The sequence below is a fragment of the Nematolebias whitei genome, chromosome 10 (assembly GCF_014905685.2).
Source record: "Nematolebias whitei isolate Nwh7 chromosome 10, NemWhi1, whole genome shotgun sequence".
Classification (NCBI taxonomy): Eukaryota; Metazoa; Chordata; class Actinopteri; order Cyprinodontiformes; family Rivulidae; genus Nematolebias; species Nematolebias whitei.
Window position 1 is genome coordinate 10,172,217 of NC_056507.1, and position 16,353 is coordinate 10,188,569.

General features: G+C 41.4%; 1 protein-coding gene across 1 annotated transcript in view; it reads right to left on the minus strand.

The window, feature by feature from the left end:
* Nucleotides 1-10,101: 10,101 nt before the first annotated feature.
* The window catches only part of hsf4 (heat shock transcription factor 4), a 20,527-nt gene continuing 14,275 nt past the window's right edge, over nt 10,102-16,353 (minus strand). The window contains exons 12-13 of the mRNA XM_037683319.1: nt 10,647-10,742; nt 10,102-10,194 (exon numbers count right to left, since the gene is read on the minus strand). Coding sequence (XP_037539247.1) covers nt 10,683-10,742 — 60 coding nt within the window. The 3' untranslated portion in view covers nt 10,102-10,194; nt 10,647-10,682. The remainder of the gene's footprint in view (nt 10,195-10,646; nt 10,743-16,353) is intronic.

A 16,353-nucleotide genomic window follows, 5' to 3' on the forward strand; every position in this document is an offset into this window, starting at 1 on the left:
TCCATCCATCCATCCATCCATCCATCCATCCATCCATCCATCCATCCATCCATCCATCCATCCATCATCAACCAAACATCCATCAATCCATCCATCATCCATACATTCTTCCATTATCTTTACCCACTTCTTCAATTCCAGGTCATGGAGGGTTACTGGTGCCCATCACTGTACGAGAGGCAGGGTACACCCTGGACAGGTTGAAAGTACTAAACATCATCGGAACAAAACTAATATCCTCAACATCAGGATGCAGTTCTCAGGATGTTATTTGCAGAAGATTTTATGAATATGAATTTAGAGCAGTGAGTAACGTGTGATTAACCTTGAAATGTTGAACTACAGACATTTGCAAAAATTAAAACACAAAATATAATTTTATTGCAGGAGTACAAACTTCATGCTGACATTCATGCCCTCATGTTTTTTTAAACATAAATTCAGAAAACGGTATTATTGTCACTTTGAAAGACTTATAATGGTATTATTGAATTGGGGATGTTTCCAATTCTGCAGGAAATTATAAATGAATTGTCTGTTACTCAGTGTGGAGCCTTTTGCAGAAAATGAAACTTTTCAACTACATCCAGTGAACAATACCTTCATGACCTTTGACCTCTGTTCTGATTCTGAACTCGGGTCATGAATGTGGCCGTCCATCAGAGTCCCTCAGGAGGAAGTTTGAGTTTTATTCAAGACATTGAATTTCAACTGGAACAAAAATGAGTTTAGATAAAAGTCTTTTTAACTTTAACCCCTTGCTGTTTAAACCTTTTCTATGACATCAGCGCTGCAGGAGCATTCCCTCCTGACTCCGGGCTCATCCCTCCCTGGTTAAAAGGAAGGAAATCTAATTTAGAGGATTCACAAATGGAAGATGAGCTGCATCAGAGACGTAACAGGAGCTCAAACGCCACGAAACGCAGTGAGGAGGAGAGAACCGGAGAGGTTCGTGAGAAGAAATCCATTTGGTTCTGGCTTCTCTGCATCCTGTTGATGTGTGTCAGAACTACCTGAAACCAATCGGACACGTCTACCTCAGTCTGAGGAGATGAACACGGTTTCTAAAAATAGTTGTTGGTATGTTTCCTGTTTTAATGAGTTGCTGGGTCACAGATTGAAAAGTAGAGAGAGTTCTTTTAGGTAAAAAATGTGGAAAATGGAAGAACGATGTCACAAAAAACATTTTAAAAAGTTTTGTTAATTTGCTAATTTAAAATAAATGAATCCATCAGCTTTTCTTCTAATGTTTGGTCATATCATGGAGGCAACAAGTCCAGGAGAAAAACCTAGACCTCCACCTGCCCAGCTCCAACCGAGGCATCTCAAGGTGTTAAGAGAAGAAAGATGATCCCTGCAAAGAGTTCTGGGTCCACCCAGGAGTCTCCTAAAACCACGGAGGGGAGGTATTCAAGACCCTTTTGATGAGGAGGAGCAGCAGCTCTACTCCGAGCTCCCTCAGTCCAAGACTGAGCCTGAACACCAGCTGAAAGTAGCTCACTTCACCTGATTGGATCCAGGTTCTGGTTCTTTTGTTCACGAACCTCACAGGTGAAAGTTGGAGCAAAGATGGAGGAGTAAATCCGAAGCTCCACCTTTCAGCTAGGCTCCTTCTTTACCACGAGACCGGAGCAAAGTCTTCGTCACTGAGGACTTCACTTGGTCATCACTTGGTTTTCTGGAGCTCATCATGGCCAAGCCTTTAAAAACTACAGGTGCAGGCTCACCTGTTGGGTCGGGTGCAGTATGTTTGAGTTTATTTTAAATAAAGTTTATATTCTGCTCTTTACTTGCGTCTCCCGTGCTTTCCTTTAGTCATTCCAGTAAAAAGGTTTCAAATCCACAAACAGGTTTAGAGTTTAAAAATCATCTGCTTTCTCTAGAGTTCTCAAAACAGCCCATTTTTATTCTAAATTTAGTCTTTTTATTTATTTATTCTTCCCTCAGCGTGGAGCAGGGTGACCCAGGAAAGAGGCGTATGAAGATGTTTGACATTAAATTGCTGCTAAATCTGTCTGAACATTGTCCAAACATCTGTCCGTTTGGAAACAAGCACTGATAAATGATGGAGACCGTCGTTCTAACTAAAAAACAGATTATTTTCTGACGTGTTTGTTGCTCTTTTGTGTCAGACAGCCTGCAAGGATAAGGACTATTTCTGTGCAGAGCATAAAAATGGGTTTTGTAAAGAGAAATTTGAGGCAGCCGACAGACGATGAAGGTTATTTGTTGCCGTTTATTTAAAAAAAAAAGATGTCAGATATTTTTATCTTTTTAATAAATTACAGGCTCAGTCAGAGCTGAGAGCAGCAGATGTCTCTCTGCTGGAAATCTCTACGACCTTTGGTTTGAAACATCACACAGTTCGTTAAACTTTTATTCAAGGGCACAGATTTATACTTGAAGGTAAAAGGTGGGTGATAATGTTTTTGTTTGTTTATCGAAAGGTTTTGTGAAAGATTTCACAAAGGACTGGGCAAATGTGCATGAAACTTAGAGCGTGATCATTGCACAAACGTCCATGGCTCAGTATTTCAGAAAAAAGATGAAACATTTCTACCAGAAACTTGTCCAGATGACATGGTTTAACCTTTTTTGTTTTATTTGCTTACCTTGACTTGTAATACACTTCGCTGGTGGTCATCTCACAGTGTTTTACATGAACGCACGGCCACTGTAAAGCAAAGGAACACGTTTCTTCCTGTCTAGATCTCCTTTCTCGCCAGGGCTTCCCAACGTCACTGATTCTGTTCATAAAGTAGATTTCTCTGTCTAGTCAGGCAGCAGAAGGGGTCCGGTTTGTCAACCTCAGGAATTCATCTCTGCTATTTGCAGATGATGTGGTCCTGTTGGTGTCATTGTGTCATGATCTCCAGCTGGACCATTTCACAGCTTAGTGTGAAGCGGCTGAGGGTCAGCACCTCCAAATCTGAGGCCATGGTCCTCAGTTGGAGAAGATAGGCTGTCCTCTTCAGGCTGGGTGTGAGGTGTTGCCTCAAGTGTAGGAGTTCATGTATCTCTGGGTTTTGCTCACGAGTGAGGAAAGAATGGAGCGTGAGAACGACAGACAGATCAGTACAACTTCCACAAAACTTTACTTTGTGCTGGTTTTATTGTGGTGAAGAGGGAGCTGAGCTGCAGGGAGAAGCTATCTGTTTTTCTGAACATGTCCAAATGGGAGGAGACCCCAAAGACCCCAGGGAAGACCCAGGACATGCTGGAAAGACTATGTTTCTCAGCTGCTCTGGGAACACTTTGAAGTCCTCCCAGAAGAGCTGGAAGAGGTGGCTGAGGAGAGAGATGTCTGGACCTCCATGCTTAAGCTACGGTCATTGAGACCCGAGTCCAGAACCAGATGGATGGATGGATAAATGGGATCTTCACTTCTCCTGCCATCTGCCATCTGGCCTTAGTAAATTTGTCACAAAAAATCCCCCACCATAGATGAACTCCTCTTCACTCAGTGGTTCTATCACCCCCTTCCAAGAGGTCTTCGTTATTTTACCATTTCTACACATTTTGTTAGAATAGTCATAAAGATGGATGTATTTCCTGACAGCCTTGGCCAGCTGCTCCTCAGACTGATCCATCTTGCAGCACAACAGCCGGCTTCTGGAAGCAAAATGATAGCATCGCATTTCACTCACTTTTGTGCAAACAAACATGCCCACAATCACATTCTGACCAATCACACAACACAATGCACACCCCTGCGAGAGAAAAGCCCTCCCTGGACTTTGTGCACAGAATACGTACTCAAAGCTCATAAGAGAACAAAATTATGTAATTTGCGTCACTTAGAGATCAGATTTCTTCACTTCTCACTGAGTATAAATCACCATTTGAAATTGAGGATAATCTTGTAAATGTTGATAGTAACTATAAATTTTTTTTTTTTTTTTTAAAGAAACAAACTTCAATTTGTTTTCCATTTTCAGGGTACTGAGGGATCACACAAATTAGTTGCACATTTGTACATGGTTTCATAGACTACTTGTAAGAGTTGTGGTTTTGTCCCATGGTGTCGTGTTTATGTCTGCTTTCCTCCTGATCCTCTGTTTCTCTTTATAGGGTTTGTGTTTCTTTAGTATCTAGCCCCATCTTGTGTCATATTCATGTCTTGCATCCTCTGTCTCTTTCCCTGGCATCTGTGATTACTCACATATGCCTTCACTTGGTCTAATTGGTGTTTACTGTATATAAGTCTGTGTCTCTGTGTTAGTCCTTGTCCTAGCATTGTCTTCTGTCCACTGGTTATGAACCTGTCTGTATTGTGAGTACCCACTGATCATTATATGTTTGTTTTACTGCCTGTCAGCTATTAATACATTTCTTATTTTATATATACATACTGAGTCCTTGCCTGCCTGCACCATTGGGTTCACCAGCACCAGCCTTTTGTGACACTACTGTAATGATCATTAAAGCTGGCGTCTTAAAAGGAAGGTGCTGCCACCTTAATCATCAATTTAATTAATTTATTTGTTTTTTTTACAAAATTTCTCCAAAATGCAAACATCAAGTCCAATAAACACAACCAAATATTTAGTTTTTAACCTTTATTTGAATGAACCACTTACATTTTTCATACAGAAGTGGAACACATGTCGAGTTTCTCAGACTGTAACAAACACACTTTAGTCTTTGCAAAAAGAAAAAAAACAAACCTAAAACAGTTCACATTTTCAGCCATTTGTGACCCACTTCCAAACCATCCAAGCTCTTAGATCATTCCTGTCTTTCCTGGCATCAACAGAAAGTGTTGCTGTTTGTCTCCTTTTGCTCTGCAGAAACTGATCAGTAAGCAGATTTATTCATGATCCATGATCGTGCAGAGGTGCTGCAGGATGCCAGGATTTGTCACGAGCAAATGTCTTTTCAATCCTCGAACAAAAACACTTCCTTATCTGTCTGCAGTCCCGACAAGCAGAAGTCTCAATAACACACGTCTTTTCATTCTCAGTGAAAAAGTTAAAAACAGAATAAATTAAACGCAACAGCAACTGAATGTGCAGATTTATCACTCTGAAAAAGAATATTGCAAAGAACAAGAATCTAATTTATACTGTTAGCTATCTTACAGCTGTCATTTTTAGTGCAATTTCACTTATTTCACACAACAGATCACTTTTGCCCTCGTTCAGCCAGAATCCTCCAGCGTTGGAGGGTTCAACACAGAAAGGTTCCCCTGCAGGAAGAACTCTCTGGGAGTTTATCAGGGAGCCTCCAGAATGTCTCGCTTCCCTTGTGCAGAGGTTCACTACCTTGCCACTTGAATTTTGAACATGTTCAAAAAGATTTAGGAAGCAGATTTTCTTTCAAAATAGTCCCAAAGCATTTGCAGGTGTCTTAAACCCTTCTTAGTCCAGTTTTGTAAATTCTAGAGCTGCACTTTGACTCTTCCTTATGACAGAAAACATCTGAGGTTACAGCTCAGATTGACCTGAAAACCATGACATTTATAAATAAATTACTAAAAAACTGGTCCAAATTTATTTAACTTCATTTCAAAGTGGTAGATTAACTCAGGAAGGTGGTTTCTCACTGGGCTGTGACTGATGGCAACTAAAACTCAAAATTGTGAGAAAATTTGTCTTTGAATTGTGATGTTTGCATCTAGGCAGTCTTGCAGCTTCGTGTTTTGCCGAAAATCACTGCTTTTTTATGTGCACGGCTGGTGCAGGTGACAAAATACACCCGCTGGATCCCCTGAGACAAGTTGCTGCTCACCAGCTGATCTTCAAGGATCTTAAACGTGAAGGGAAGCAGCCAAGGCGGGCTACCAAATATTGTGCACTTCCTAGAATAGGGTTTTTTGGGGCGTGCACACAAAAAGTCTGATTTTCAAAGATTGAAACGTGGCTCGCTGGTCACAAACGCTCAGAATTAGGATTTCCCAGCAATCTTAGCCCAATGAGCCTTAACTAGTGTCTCAGTTCAGAAGTACCTAACAATGTGAGTTTTGTAGATAAAGCCAGTGTCTCACCATGCCGTGACTGTTGGAGATTCAGAATTGCACAAAAAGAGGAAAATTTTGTCTCGATGTCGATATAAAACACGAGAATACAGACGGCACGAGGAGCTCAAATTAAACTTAAAGGTTTCATTAAAAGGTATAAAACTAAACCAAGAACTTACCGGTTCTTTGGATCAGACACAAAAAGACACAAGGGCAAAAAGCAGAAAACAATGACAGAACGATGATGAATGGAGACTGACAGAATCTAAAGTCTGGGAGAGTAATGGGACAGGGAACAGGTGTGAGTAGGCGGGGCTAGCTGACAGTGTGAGTAGGCGGGGCTAGCTGACAGTGGAAAAATACTGACAGACTGAAGAAGAAATGGAACACAACACAAGGAGCAGAACCAAACAAGAATCACAAAACCAGGAAAATAAACACGATGACCAAAAGATTTAAACAATAACAAAGACGAGGAGAACTGCTGAAACAGAACCAAAAGTTCAAACCCTGACAGATATTATGATGCCGTCACTAAAATGTATTTGTGACCAAGTCTGTTTCCTCTTCATTTGATTTAATTTTGTACGTGACCAACAAGCAGCGAGGTTGCATTTTGCACAGCTAATTTCTGGACATGGTCTGTGTGCACAGATCACAAAACTGCCAAGTCTGAATTCCAGAGCAGAAATCATTGAGACTGCAGCTGAAAATCTGCTCGTTTCCTCACGTTTGAGTCTCCAGCAGTCGCAGCCCAGACACCGCCTTCTTAAAGTGTTGTGGTAAAAGTACAATTTTTACAAAGTATTTCACCAAGCTGGGACTTCTGAGAACACATGGCTTTTTATCTCTGGTCAATAAAATCTGAAACTCTATTTCTGCCAACATCTCACTCATTACTTTAGAAATGTTCAAAAAGATCAAAGCAAATCTAAACTCCAGCTTTAATTTTAGTCGCACCAGCAGCTAAAGTCCTTAACGACGTCACATTTAGGAGAAAATCTGCAGAAATTCGAGGCTCGTGACAACTTTTTAAAATTGTTCTGGATAAAATGGTTCTGACATTGTAACAGCAACATTCCCCCAGCAGCCGTAGCCGAAGGTTTCGGCCTCGCTGTGGGCTCCATCTCTGCCCCGCTTCATCACTAATGAACCATTTGTAGTTTTCGTCCAGCTCAGGGTGAGAGTCAGGGCTTTTAGAGTCCCAGGCGAACATTATCCTTCAGAAGTGCATCGGCCTGGCGTGCGTTCCAACTCACAGCTACGTTTCCTACATTCCTACGGTCGTCCGTGCAGTTTCCTCCCACTTCTCTACAGTATTGCACATTTTTAACTTATCTGTCATCCTGTTTCAAACAAAACGGCGCTGTCGCCTGCAACCAGTGCTGAGCACTTACAATCAAATGGTATAAATATTTTTTAAATCCTATTAATATACATTTCATAAAGCAAGTGTTCTACAACAAATGAAATTCTTCACACTTATTAAAACAAAATTCCAAAGAATAAACTTTTTTTAGGACTGGCTCCAGGACATTTATGCATATTTGCTTTAGTTTTTGTGAAAGTGTAAATATGCTGGTTTTATGAAGTTCATGTTGCAGTCAGAAGTTTCCATCTGCTCATATTATTTTTGGACTTTTAATTATTTTACATCATCAATGGTTTTTTAAAAACAAGAATCTGGTGCAGAAGTTTGAATTTATTGAGGACGTTCTCTGATTCAAAAACATAAAAACGTTGATGTGAATCCTTTAATATTTACTGCTGAAGGTTCCTGAAAGCTTCAGCAGTGAAGTCTTCATGTTAGTGAACATGATCAACTGCAGCTGGTACTTTTTCTTAAACAGCATAAAACGGATCTGGAGCAGCACGGTGGAACACAGTTGGTAGAGCTGCCACCTCTCAGTGAGAAGGTCGCCGGTTCAAATCCCAGCTGAGGACCTTTCTGGGTGGAGTTTGCATGTTATGTCCGTGCATGTGCAGGTTTTCTCCGGGTACTCTGGTTTCCTCCTACCGATGAAAAATATGCATGCTAGGCTGATTGGTAACTCTAAATTGCCCCTAGGTGTGAGTAAGAGGGTGAATGAATGGTTGTTTGTCTCTATGTGGCCATGTGATGGACTGGAGACATGTCCAGGATGTCCCCCGCCTCTCGCACAGTGACTGCTGGACATGGGCATCAGTGACCCCCATGACCCGAAAAGGAAGAAGCAGGTAAATATAATGGATGGATGGAAAATGGATCTGTTTGACAACACTCGGAGCTACAGGAAGATCCAAGAAAGTCGGGAATATTTAAGAAGAACTTCAGATCTATCCAAGTTGGGAAAGTCATTTGGAGCCACATCTAAACGGTTCCAGACTCCGGGCTCTTCAGGTCAACACAAGTTCTTCTGGTGTGTCCCATGTGCCAAGGTCTAAACAAAGACCTGATCTGTCCCAGCTCAGATGAAAGAAAGTTGTTTCAGGAACAACCCAGGAACCACCAAGACTCAAGCCTGTCAAGAACTGGAACCTGGTAGAACACCAGAGTTCCTATCCACCAGTGAGGCCAGTTCCACATCCCAGTGGAATGAAAGGACCAAGAATGAAGCTCCAAAACCTTCAGCTGTCCACAGGGACAAGACAAAAGTCTTCGGGAGGAAAGTATGTTGGTCAGATGAGCTTTTTGGACACAGTGAGAAGAAGGATGTTCGGAGGAGTTCAAGTGAGGCTTTCAGGCTGGAGAAGGGGGTCCCAACTGTCAGGTATGGTGGTGGCAGCATCATGCTGTAGTAATAAAGAAGAAGTACTACCTCCAAATTCTTCAGCTTCACCTCAAACCAACAGCTGGACGGGTGAAACCTGGACAAAGGACAGTGGTCCCAAACACCAGAGCTGGTTCCTGACTGGATAAATCAGGCTTCAGGAGTTCCCTTCCCAAAGTCCCAGACTCAACCTGATTAAAAATTTGTGGACTGCGGTTGAAAGTCGGGTCTGAAACAAGGAAACATCTCATTTAAATGAACTTCAACAATTCTGCCAAGAAGAAGAGCCACTGAATAACATTCTACCAGAAGCTTGATGATGGTGACAAAAAGGTCCAGGTGACACCGGCTGATGGAGATTTACCTAAATATTAGTGGGAGTGTATAACTTGTTTTTAAAAAAAAACACTGAAGCTGATGCCGTATAATGCTTCCACCCTGGAAAAAAACAATTCAGATAAACGGGCACCACGGTAGTTTAGCAGTTAGCACTGTTGCCTCAGTGCAAGAAGGTCCTAGGTTCAAGCCCTATTGGGCCTGGACCGCATGCTTAAGGTGCCTTCAGGCCTCCCTTACAAAGGAGCTCTGTGGTGCCTAACGGTTAATAAAAACCCAACGTGCTCATAATGATGGAAACTTCTGACTGCAGCTGTACGTTCTGTTTCCTCTCGGAAATGTCTCAAGAAGGAATTCTCCTCTAAACACCTCTGCCACTGAGGCTCGGTTTATTTTACACAAGCAGGTTTAGTGCAACAGAGCATCGGCAAAAGAAAAAAGTGACCCGTTGTCGTTATTCCACCCAACTCTAGTGACTGGAGAGTGTGCAAAAATGCAGCAGCATTTGTGTTTTTGTCAAATGAGAAGTAAAGATTTCTCTGTTTTCTTTGAAACAGCACATTTAAAGAGACGGAAGAGAAATCACCTTTGGCAGATCTGAGCAAAAACACATTTAACGGGCGTTTAGGTGGTTTAAAAACCTTATAGTGATACATGTCAAAAACCAGTCGAACGGCACACTTTGCATCTTGTGCAACAGACGTATGAAGTGTCTGAGGAGCCTTACAGAAACTCACCTACAAACTGTCCTCCAGGAAAGAGGCTTTCTAAGAGGAACTTGCTGCTGTTCACTTTAAAGTCTAAAACACTCAAAATGTTATTTTTTATCTGATCTGTATTCAGTTCTTTATAGGAAGAAAAACTCACGTCTACAAGCAAGAGACTAAAGTGCAGAAGCCCAGAACACAGTCTGCATTCAGCTGGCTTTATGTGGGAACAGTTAGGCCATAGCAAACTTTTTCAGTGAATGTCAACAACAAATCCATGGCAGCCAGCTCACCAGGAAATATACGAGCCGATTCAGAGAAAACAGCTTGTGCAAGCCCGTTTGTGTTGCAGGATAGAGAGTGGAAAAGAAACAGGCTGGCGTGGCCTTGGGATCAGACTCATGTGGGGTGGAATAATGAGAGGAGCAGCAGTTCCTGCAGCCTGAGGAGACAAACGACAAGAGATGACAGAGGGAGCCTTTAGGCTCGTAACTCATGGAGAATTAACTAGCACTGCAGGTTAAAACCCAGCCCATGACATTGTCTCAGAAGGGATCAGTGAAAACACAGCAGGTCAGATTAAAGAGCAAATAAATTCAATTTTAAGGACAAGTTGTTACTTTTACGGTTGTTTTTTTCTCTTTCGTCTGAATAAATTCTCTGCTTATTTTACGTTAACTGTTTTTATATCTCAGTTCTGATATTTGCCTTTATGCCGATGATGCAGCGATATTTTTCTGTTTCTGCACGCTTGTTTAGAATGAGTTTATAGTCATTTTGGTCACATTTAATCCTGAAATAAAATGTAGCTTGCCTTCAGTACTGGTCCATACTGCCTTCACTGATCCACATAAGAGCCTCCTTCAGTTTACGTGCTAAAAGAGTCAATCTTACTTTTCACTTCAAAAAAGGACCGTCCACACGTCAGAGTCACTGTTCCTCACAGCCTGCAGCAGGAAAAGCTTCTGCTTCCTGGTTCTGGAACATGTACTGTAAAAATAAATAAATGCATTACTTGAACCCAGATCCTCTACACAGTGATCATGCATTACAAGCTAATGCTATGAGATACTCACTTCCTGTCTCCTAAGAAGGCGTGACAGAAGTCTTGAATTTCTTAACTGTATCATGTAAAATATTAAGGTTTGTCAAGGTTTTTCGAGATTGGACCCAGGAATGCAGAACTCCAATAAAACGCTGAGTTTTTATTGAAGAAATTAAACGAAGGTTGTTGTGGCAGCAAAAAATTGCATTTGTAAAACTGGCACAATGTGATGCTGAAGGCATAAAATGCACAACAATGACATCTGAAGAAAGAGGTGAAGCTGAGGGGCTATAAAATGGGCAGATGAGTAGACTGGCTGCAGCTGTGACTGATGAAAACAGGAAACGGGTGCAGTTAGAAGGGACCGGTGGCACAGAGGAATACACAAAAACTAAACCAGCTAAACACAAAGAACAGAACGAAACTGAAAAAATCATAAAATGTGAAAAAGAGGAAAAGAACTAACAACAAAAACAAAAAGAAGTGCCACAACTTAACCAAAAACCCAGATCTTGACAAGGTTTTATTAACGTTTTGTTGTTGAAACCTGTAGCGAGGCGTGTCCCGTTCATACAAAAACACATCATGGAACTGAAAAACCTGTGGTGTTAACCCAACAAAGTTAAGTTAGGTCCTCTGGACAGTTTATTTATTTTTTTTGTTGAAACGTTTCGTCTTTCATCCAAAAGACTTCATCAGTCTGAGGAGCCACAACAAATTCAGTCCCACAAGCAGCACACTCACATAATGGGCCAACCAGTTTGCTGGTGATAAGATGGTTTCTGGGGACCACCCTGTCCCCCATCGACTCGTCTGAGGCAGCCATGGCCAAAGTGGTTCAAAACATCAAAGTTCAGAGTCCAGAAGACCTGACTTAACTTAGTTGGATTTTTTTTAAAACTTGGATTATTGAGCATGAACTTTGATCTTTGGAGTTAACCCAATTCAAGATGGACACCACAGCCAATCAGTATAATCCACAAAAATATCTATATTTCTGTAAATTTTACAGATAATGAGTTAAACTTTGGTGCCACTTGGCTCAGGCAAAATATAGAGATTTTCTTTTCAAGGTTGGACCAAAATGGGGTGGCACGGTGGCGCAGTTGGTAGAGCTGCTGCCTCTCAGCGAGCAGGTCGCCCTGGTTCAAATCCCGGCCGGGGGCCTTTCTGGATGGAGTTTGCATGTTCTCTCCGTGCTGTGTGGGTTTTCTCTGGGTATTCCAGTTTTCTCTCACAGACCAAAAACATGCATGTTAGTCTGATTGGTAACTCTAAATTGTCCCTAGGTGTGAGTGAGAGAGTGAATGGTTGTTTGTCTCTATGTGTCCCTGTGATGGACTGGAGACATGTCCAGGGTGTCCCCTGCCTCTCGCACAGTGACTGCTGGATATGATACCAGTGACCCCTGCAACCCGAAAAGGAAGAAGCAGGTAAAGATAATAGATGGATGGATGGACCAAAATGGCTTCAACTTCCTCATTTACCGTATTTTTCAGACTAAAAGACGCACGTAAAATCCTTTAATTTTCACAAAAATTGACAGTGAGCATTATAATCCAGTGTGCTTTATGTATTAATTCTGGTTGTGCTTACTGACCTCAAACCGATTGTATGTGGTTGTTGTGAATGAGTGGAATAAAGTGTTTCACTTAATGCACCTTATAATCCAAAAAAATACGGTATTAACATGCAACAGTCTTATTTGAAATCTTTAGCATTAGGAGTTGCCTGCATCTGTGCTTTTAGTTTATTTTGCCAGTTTTGAGTTTATTGCTGGTTTTACTTTCCAGTGTTGCAGATTGTTTTGGGCATTTTGTTCTTTGTTCAGTTCCACCCGTCTACACCTGCTGTCAGTCTCGCCTGTCACAGCTGCAGCCACTTCCCTCATCAGCTCTGATCCACCCATCCAGTCTTCGGTGGAGCATTGTGTGTGTTCTCGCTCCACGCTCGGTCTCATCTGGGCCTCCTCGTGAGTTTTTCTGCTGCTGCCATGTCAGCTTTGGTTTAGTTAAAGTTTTATTAAATTTGGAGCTCCTCTGCAGTCTTGGGTCCAAACTTCACACAGCCATGACAAAGGCAGTAGGACACATGCACGCCCTCAGGAAATTCTAAGCTTTTCATTTAAATTACGCAATTATCCACTACTGCTCTTCATCAATTCTTTCATTTTTAGGTTCAGATAAAAAATAAGATATGCAAAAGTTAAGATGAGCCCGAGTTTGATGGCTGCAGACAGTTTGTTGCTACAGTAATGAAGTGTTGAGACAGCTTTCTGGGTTTGTTTTTGCTCTTCCTCAGCTGTTTATTCATGCCTGCTTCTCTGTTTGCTGAGCTCAAAGAGACCTTCAGGTTCCTCCCCTGATGAAGAACCGGCACGTCTCGGCGCAGAATAATTTACCCCAACATGAGGCCAACAGGAAGGACTGAGCAGACAAGCCTTGTATGCTCCCTAATTACCGTTGACTGTCAGCGGCACAAACAGAAGCAGAGAAATCAGCTCAAATTCAGACGAGACGTTTCTCTGAGCGTCGCAGAGACTCAAATTTTCAAGAGCCTTTGAAGTGATGTGCATCCTCTCAGAGGCTTCTACTTTCTGTGGGATGATTTTGGTATAAAAACATTAAATATTGCACTACAGCTGGAATGCTCAATCTGATATTTACTTTCCTTCAAGATGCTGTTTGCACATTTTCCTTTAAAATTCAATTTTCTCTCTTCTTGGTCTGAAGCATTCCAGCTACAGAAACAGTTTCTCTTCGAGGCTTAAGGCTCGTTGGTTTGGTGATAAAACTGAAGCAGCTTGTCATCACATCATCATTCTGAGATTTTGCTTTTGGAAACTTTAATTCCCGTTTTCCTGGATGTATATCACTTTTTCTGGATGATTCTTTCCTCTGGTATCAGATGCTGCACAACTGGAAGAATTTTTACTACTTGATACCTTTTTATTTTTGTACATTTGTTATGATACGTAACCATAGCAACAAGGTGTTTTGTTTATAACCGAGAGCAGCTGATTAACATCTCAAAAGCTCAAATAATATTTCAGCTAAAGTGCCAAATCTCAAATGAGTTGAAAAGGAGGTTCCATGGATGCATTCCCATCTATCTGCCAGCTGTGCTCGAGTGCCTGACCACTGAGATCCTAAGATCTCCTAAGGAGATCCTGGAACTAGCAGGAAACATGGCTCGTGACAGCAGAAGGACCAGGATCGTCCCCCGGTAGCAACGAGGAGTTCGGCGGACTGCTGGGAGGAGTGGCCATCATTCTGGGAGGAGTTCTGGCCAGCATTCGGGCGGTTCTGCAGCCCGGGGGAACTGAGAGGCCAGCCGAGTCCGGGTGGATAGATCGAATGGCATCTGCGGCCAATTTCTTTGGATTCCTTGTGGGACAGACTTTTACAAGAGATCCTTCCTGCTTACAGCCATCAGCATCTATAACAACTCTAATGAAACAAGGATAATGATTTACAACATTTAATTTCTCTTTGGGATTAACAAAGTATTGTTGAATTGAATTGAATTGAATCACGTTATACAGATTCACCCTCCTGCCCTCTGGGAGGCGCTACAGGAGCCTCCGGACTAAAACCACCAGGTACCGGAACAGCTTCTTCCCCACAGCTGTCAAACTCCTTAACTCTGCCTCCTGACATCTGAATAACAACAACGGTCTGTGTTCTCATACACACAACAACAGCACATGGACTGTAACACCAACACCTGCACTTTCATCCGTTAGCCCACTACTGTACAAACTGTACACATAAGCTACTATCTACTGTTCATAAGTACTCACATACTTATATATATATTTTTTTTCTTTTATATAGCTGTTTATACCCCTTCATATTATAACCTGTTCATAGTCTGTACACTCACAACCTGTATATATTTATACCTATAGCATATTCAAAGCAACTTACTGTATATTGTACTATATATATATCTACCAATTTATTTTTCTTGCTAAGCACTTCTGGATAGATGCAAACTGCATTTCGTTGCTTTGTACCTGTGACATGTGCAATGACAATAAAGTTGAATTCTATTCTATTCTATTCTATTCTATTCTATTCTATTCTATTCTATTCTATTCTATTCTATTCTATTCTATTCTATTCTATTCTATTCTATTCTATTAGTCCAGCAGGTTGACAGTCAGAATCAACTTTACTGGGATTATGGGTATTTTTCATGATCTGGTTCCATCTCTGGTCAAAGATCGCGCACCCTTCCTCCCCTTCAGCAGAGAAAAGTATTTCCGTGTAATTCAGTCCATTTATCGTACCGGCTGCAGAGCGTAAGTGAGCTTTTCACAGCTGCAGGAGTAAATCTTCAGCTCTGCAGAGTTTTAGGTCTGAAGCTACCAGCAGCATCTTGTCTGTTCAGTCTGAGCGGGCCTGAATACCGGACTGCAGAAACGATATTGATTCCTTTGCAATCGTGAGCTTTTAGTGCTCGTCTCTGAGGCTGGAAATGAAAGCAGGTTTTCAGTTTGCACTGCTGGATGAGGACTGAAAGAACCGTACCGATCCTCCTCCTCTCTGCTGCTGTGATGTTCCCATTGCTTCAATTGAATTTGGTGATTTAAATGTTTTTATTTTGTCGACTTTCACACCATCATGATAGGTTAGTGTTATTATAGGCTGTCCAGCTTCACTCGTTGGTCATTTTATCTCCATGCCTTCAGCTAACATACAACTGTATTTTTAAGTAGGTTTACATTACCATATTTTTGGCCTATAAATCATAGTTTTTTGCATAATTTACATGCCCTGCGACTTATACATCCAAGCAACGTATTTATGTTTTTCCCAATATTTATAAACCAATTTTTGGCTGAGATATGACCATTATTACATATTATTATTATATTATATACATTCATTCTGACAGAAAATATTGAACACTACCATTTTAAGCTGCTAGATGGCACTCAAGCAGTATGGCATGCCGTTGTGTCATGTAGTAGGTAAAAGTGTCTATTAATGATGCAATCGGCTTGCCAAATATGCCACCTTAGTCCAGCTCGCCTGGAGCAACCATCAAATCAGCTTCATTTCGCTGCTCCGCCCCAACAAAATGCAGCTAATTTGACCATTGAAGTGTATTTATTAAGTAAAAGTTCAACTGAGACATACCTTTACTATAATGTTGAGCAAACAAATAATTGTTTTAGGTGCTTATCTTGTTAAATTTTGAAAAAATGCGCTGTTCTTCCTTTCTAATGAATCCTCCATCAGAGCGCGCTCCCTGGAGCACCGAAGCAGCAAATGCTTTTAAAAATGCAGCTGATTTGATCGTCAAAGTGCATTTATAAGGAAAAGTTAGACTGAGACACACCTTTACTATAGTTTTGAGCAAACAAATAATTGTTTTAAGTGATAATCTTGTTAAATTCTTGTTAAAGTCCTCCTCGTGCACACTCCCGCAGCCACCATTTGGCAGCCAATTGATTTTTGACAAAACACCGGCCCACATTTCCGGGTTGTCAGAGGTGACGTATAATAGATGCAACATATAATAGATGCAACATATAATAGATGCAAC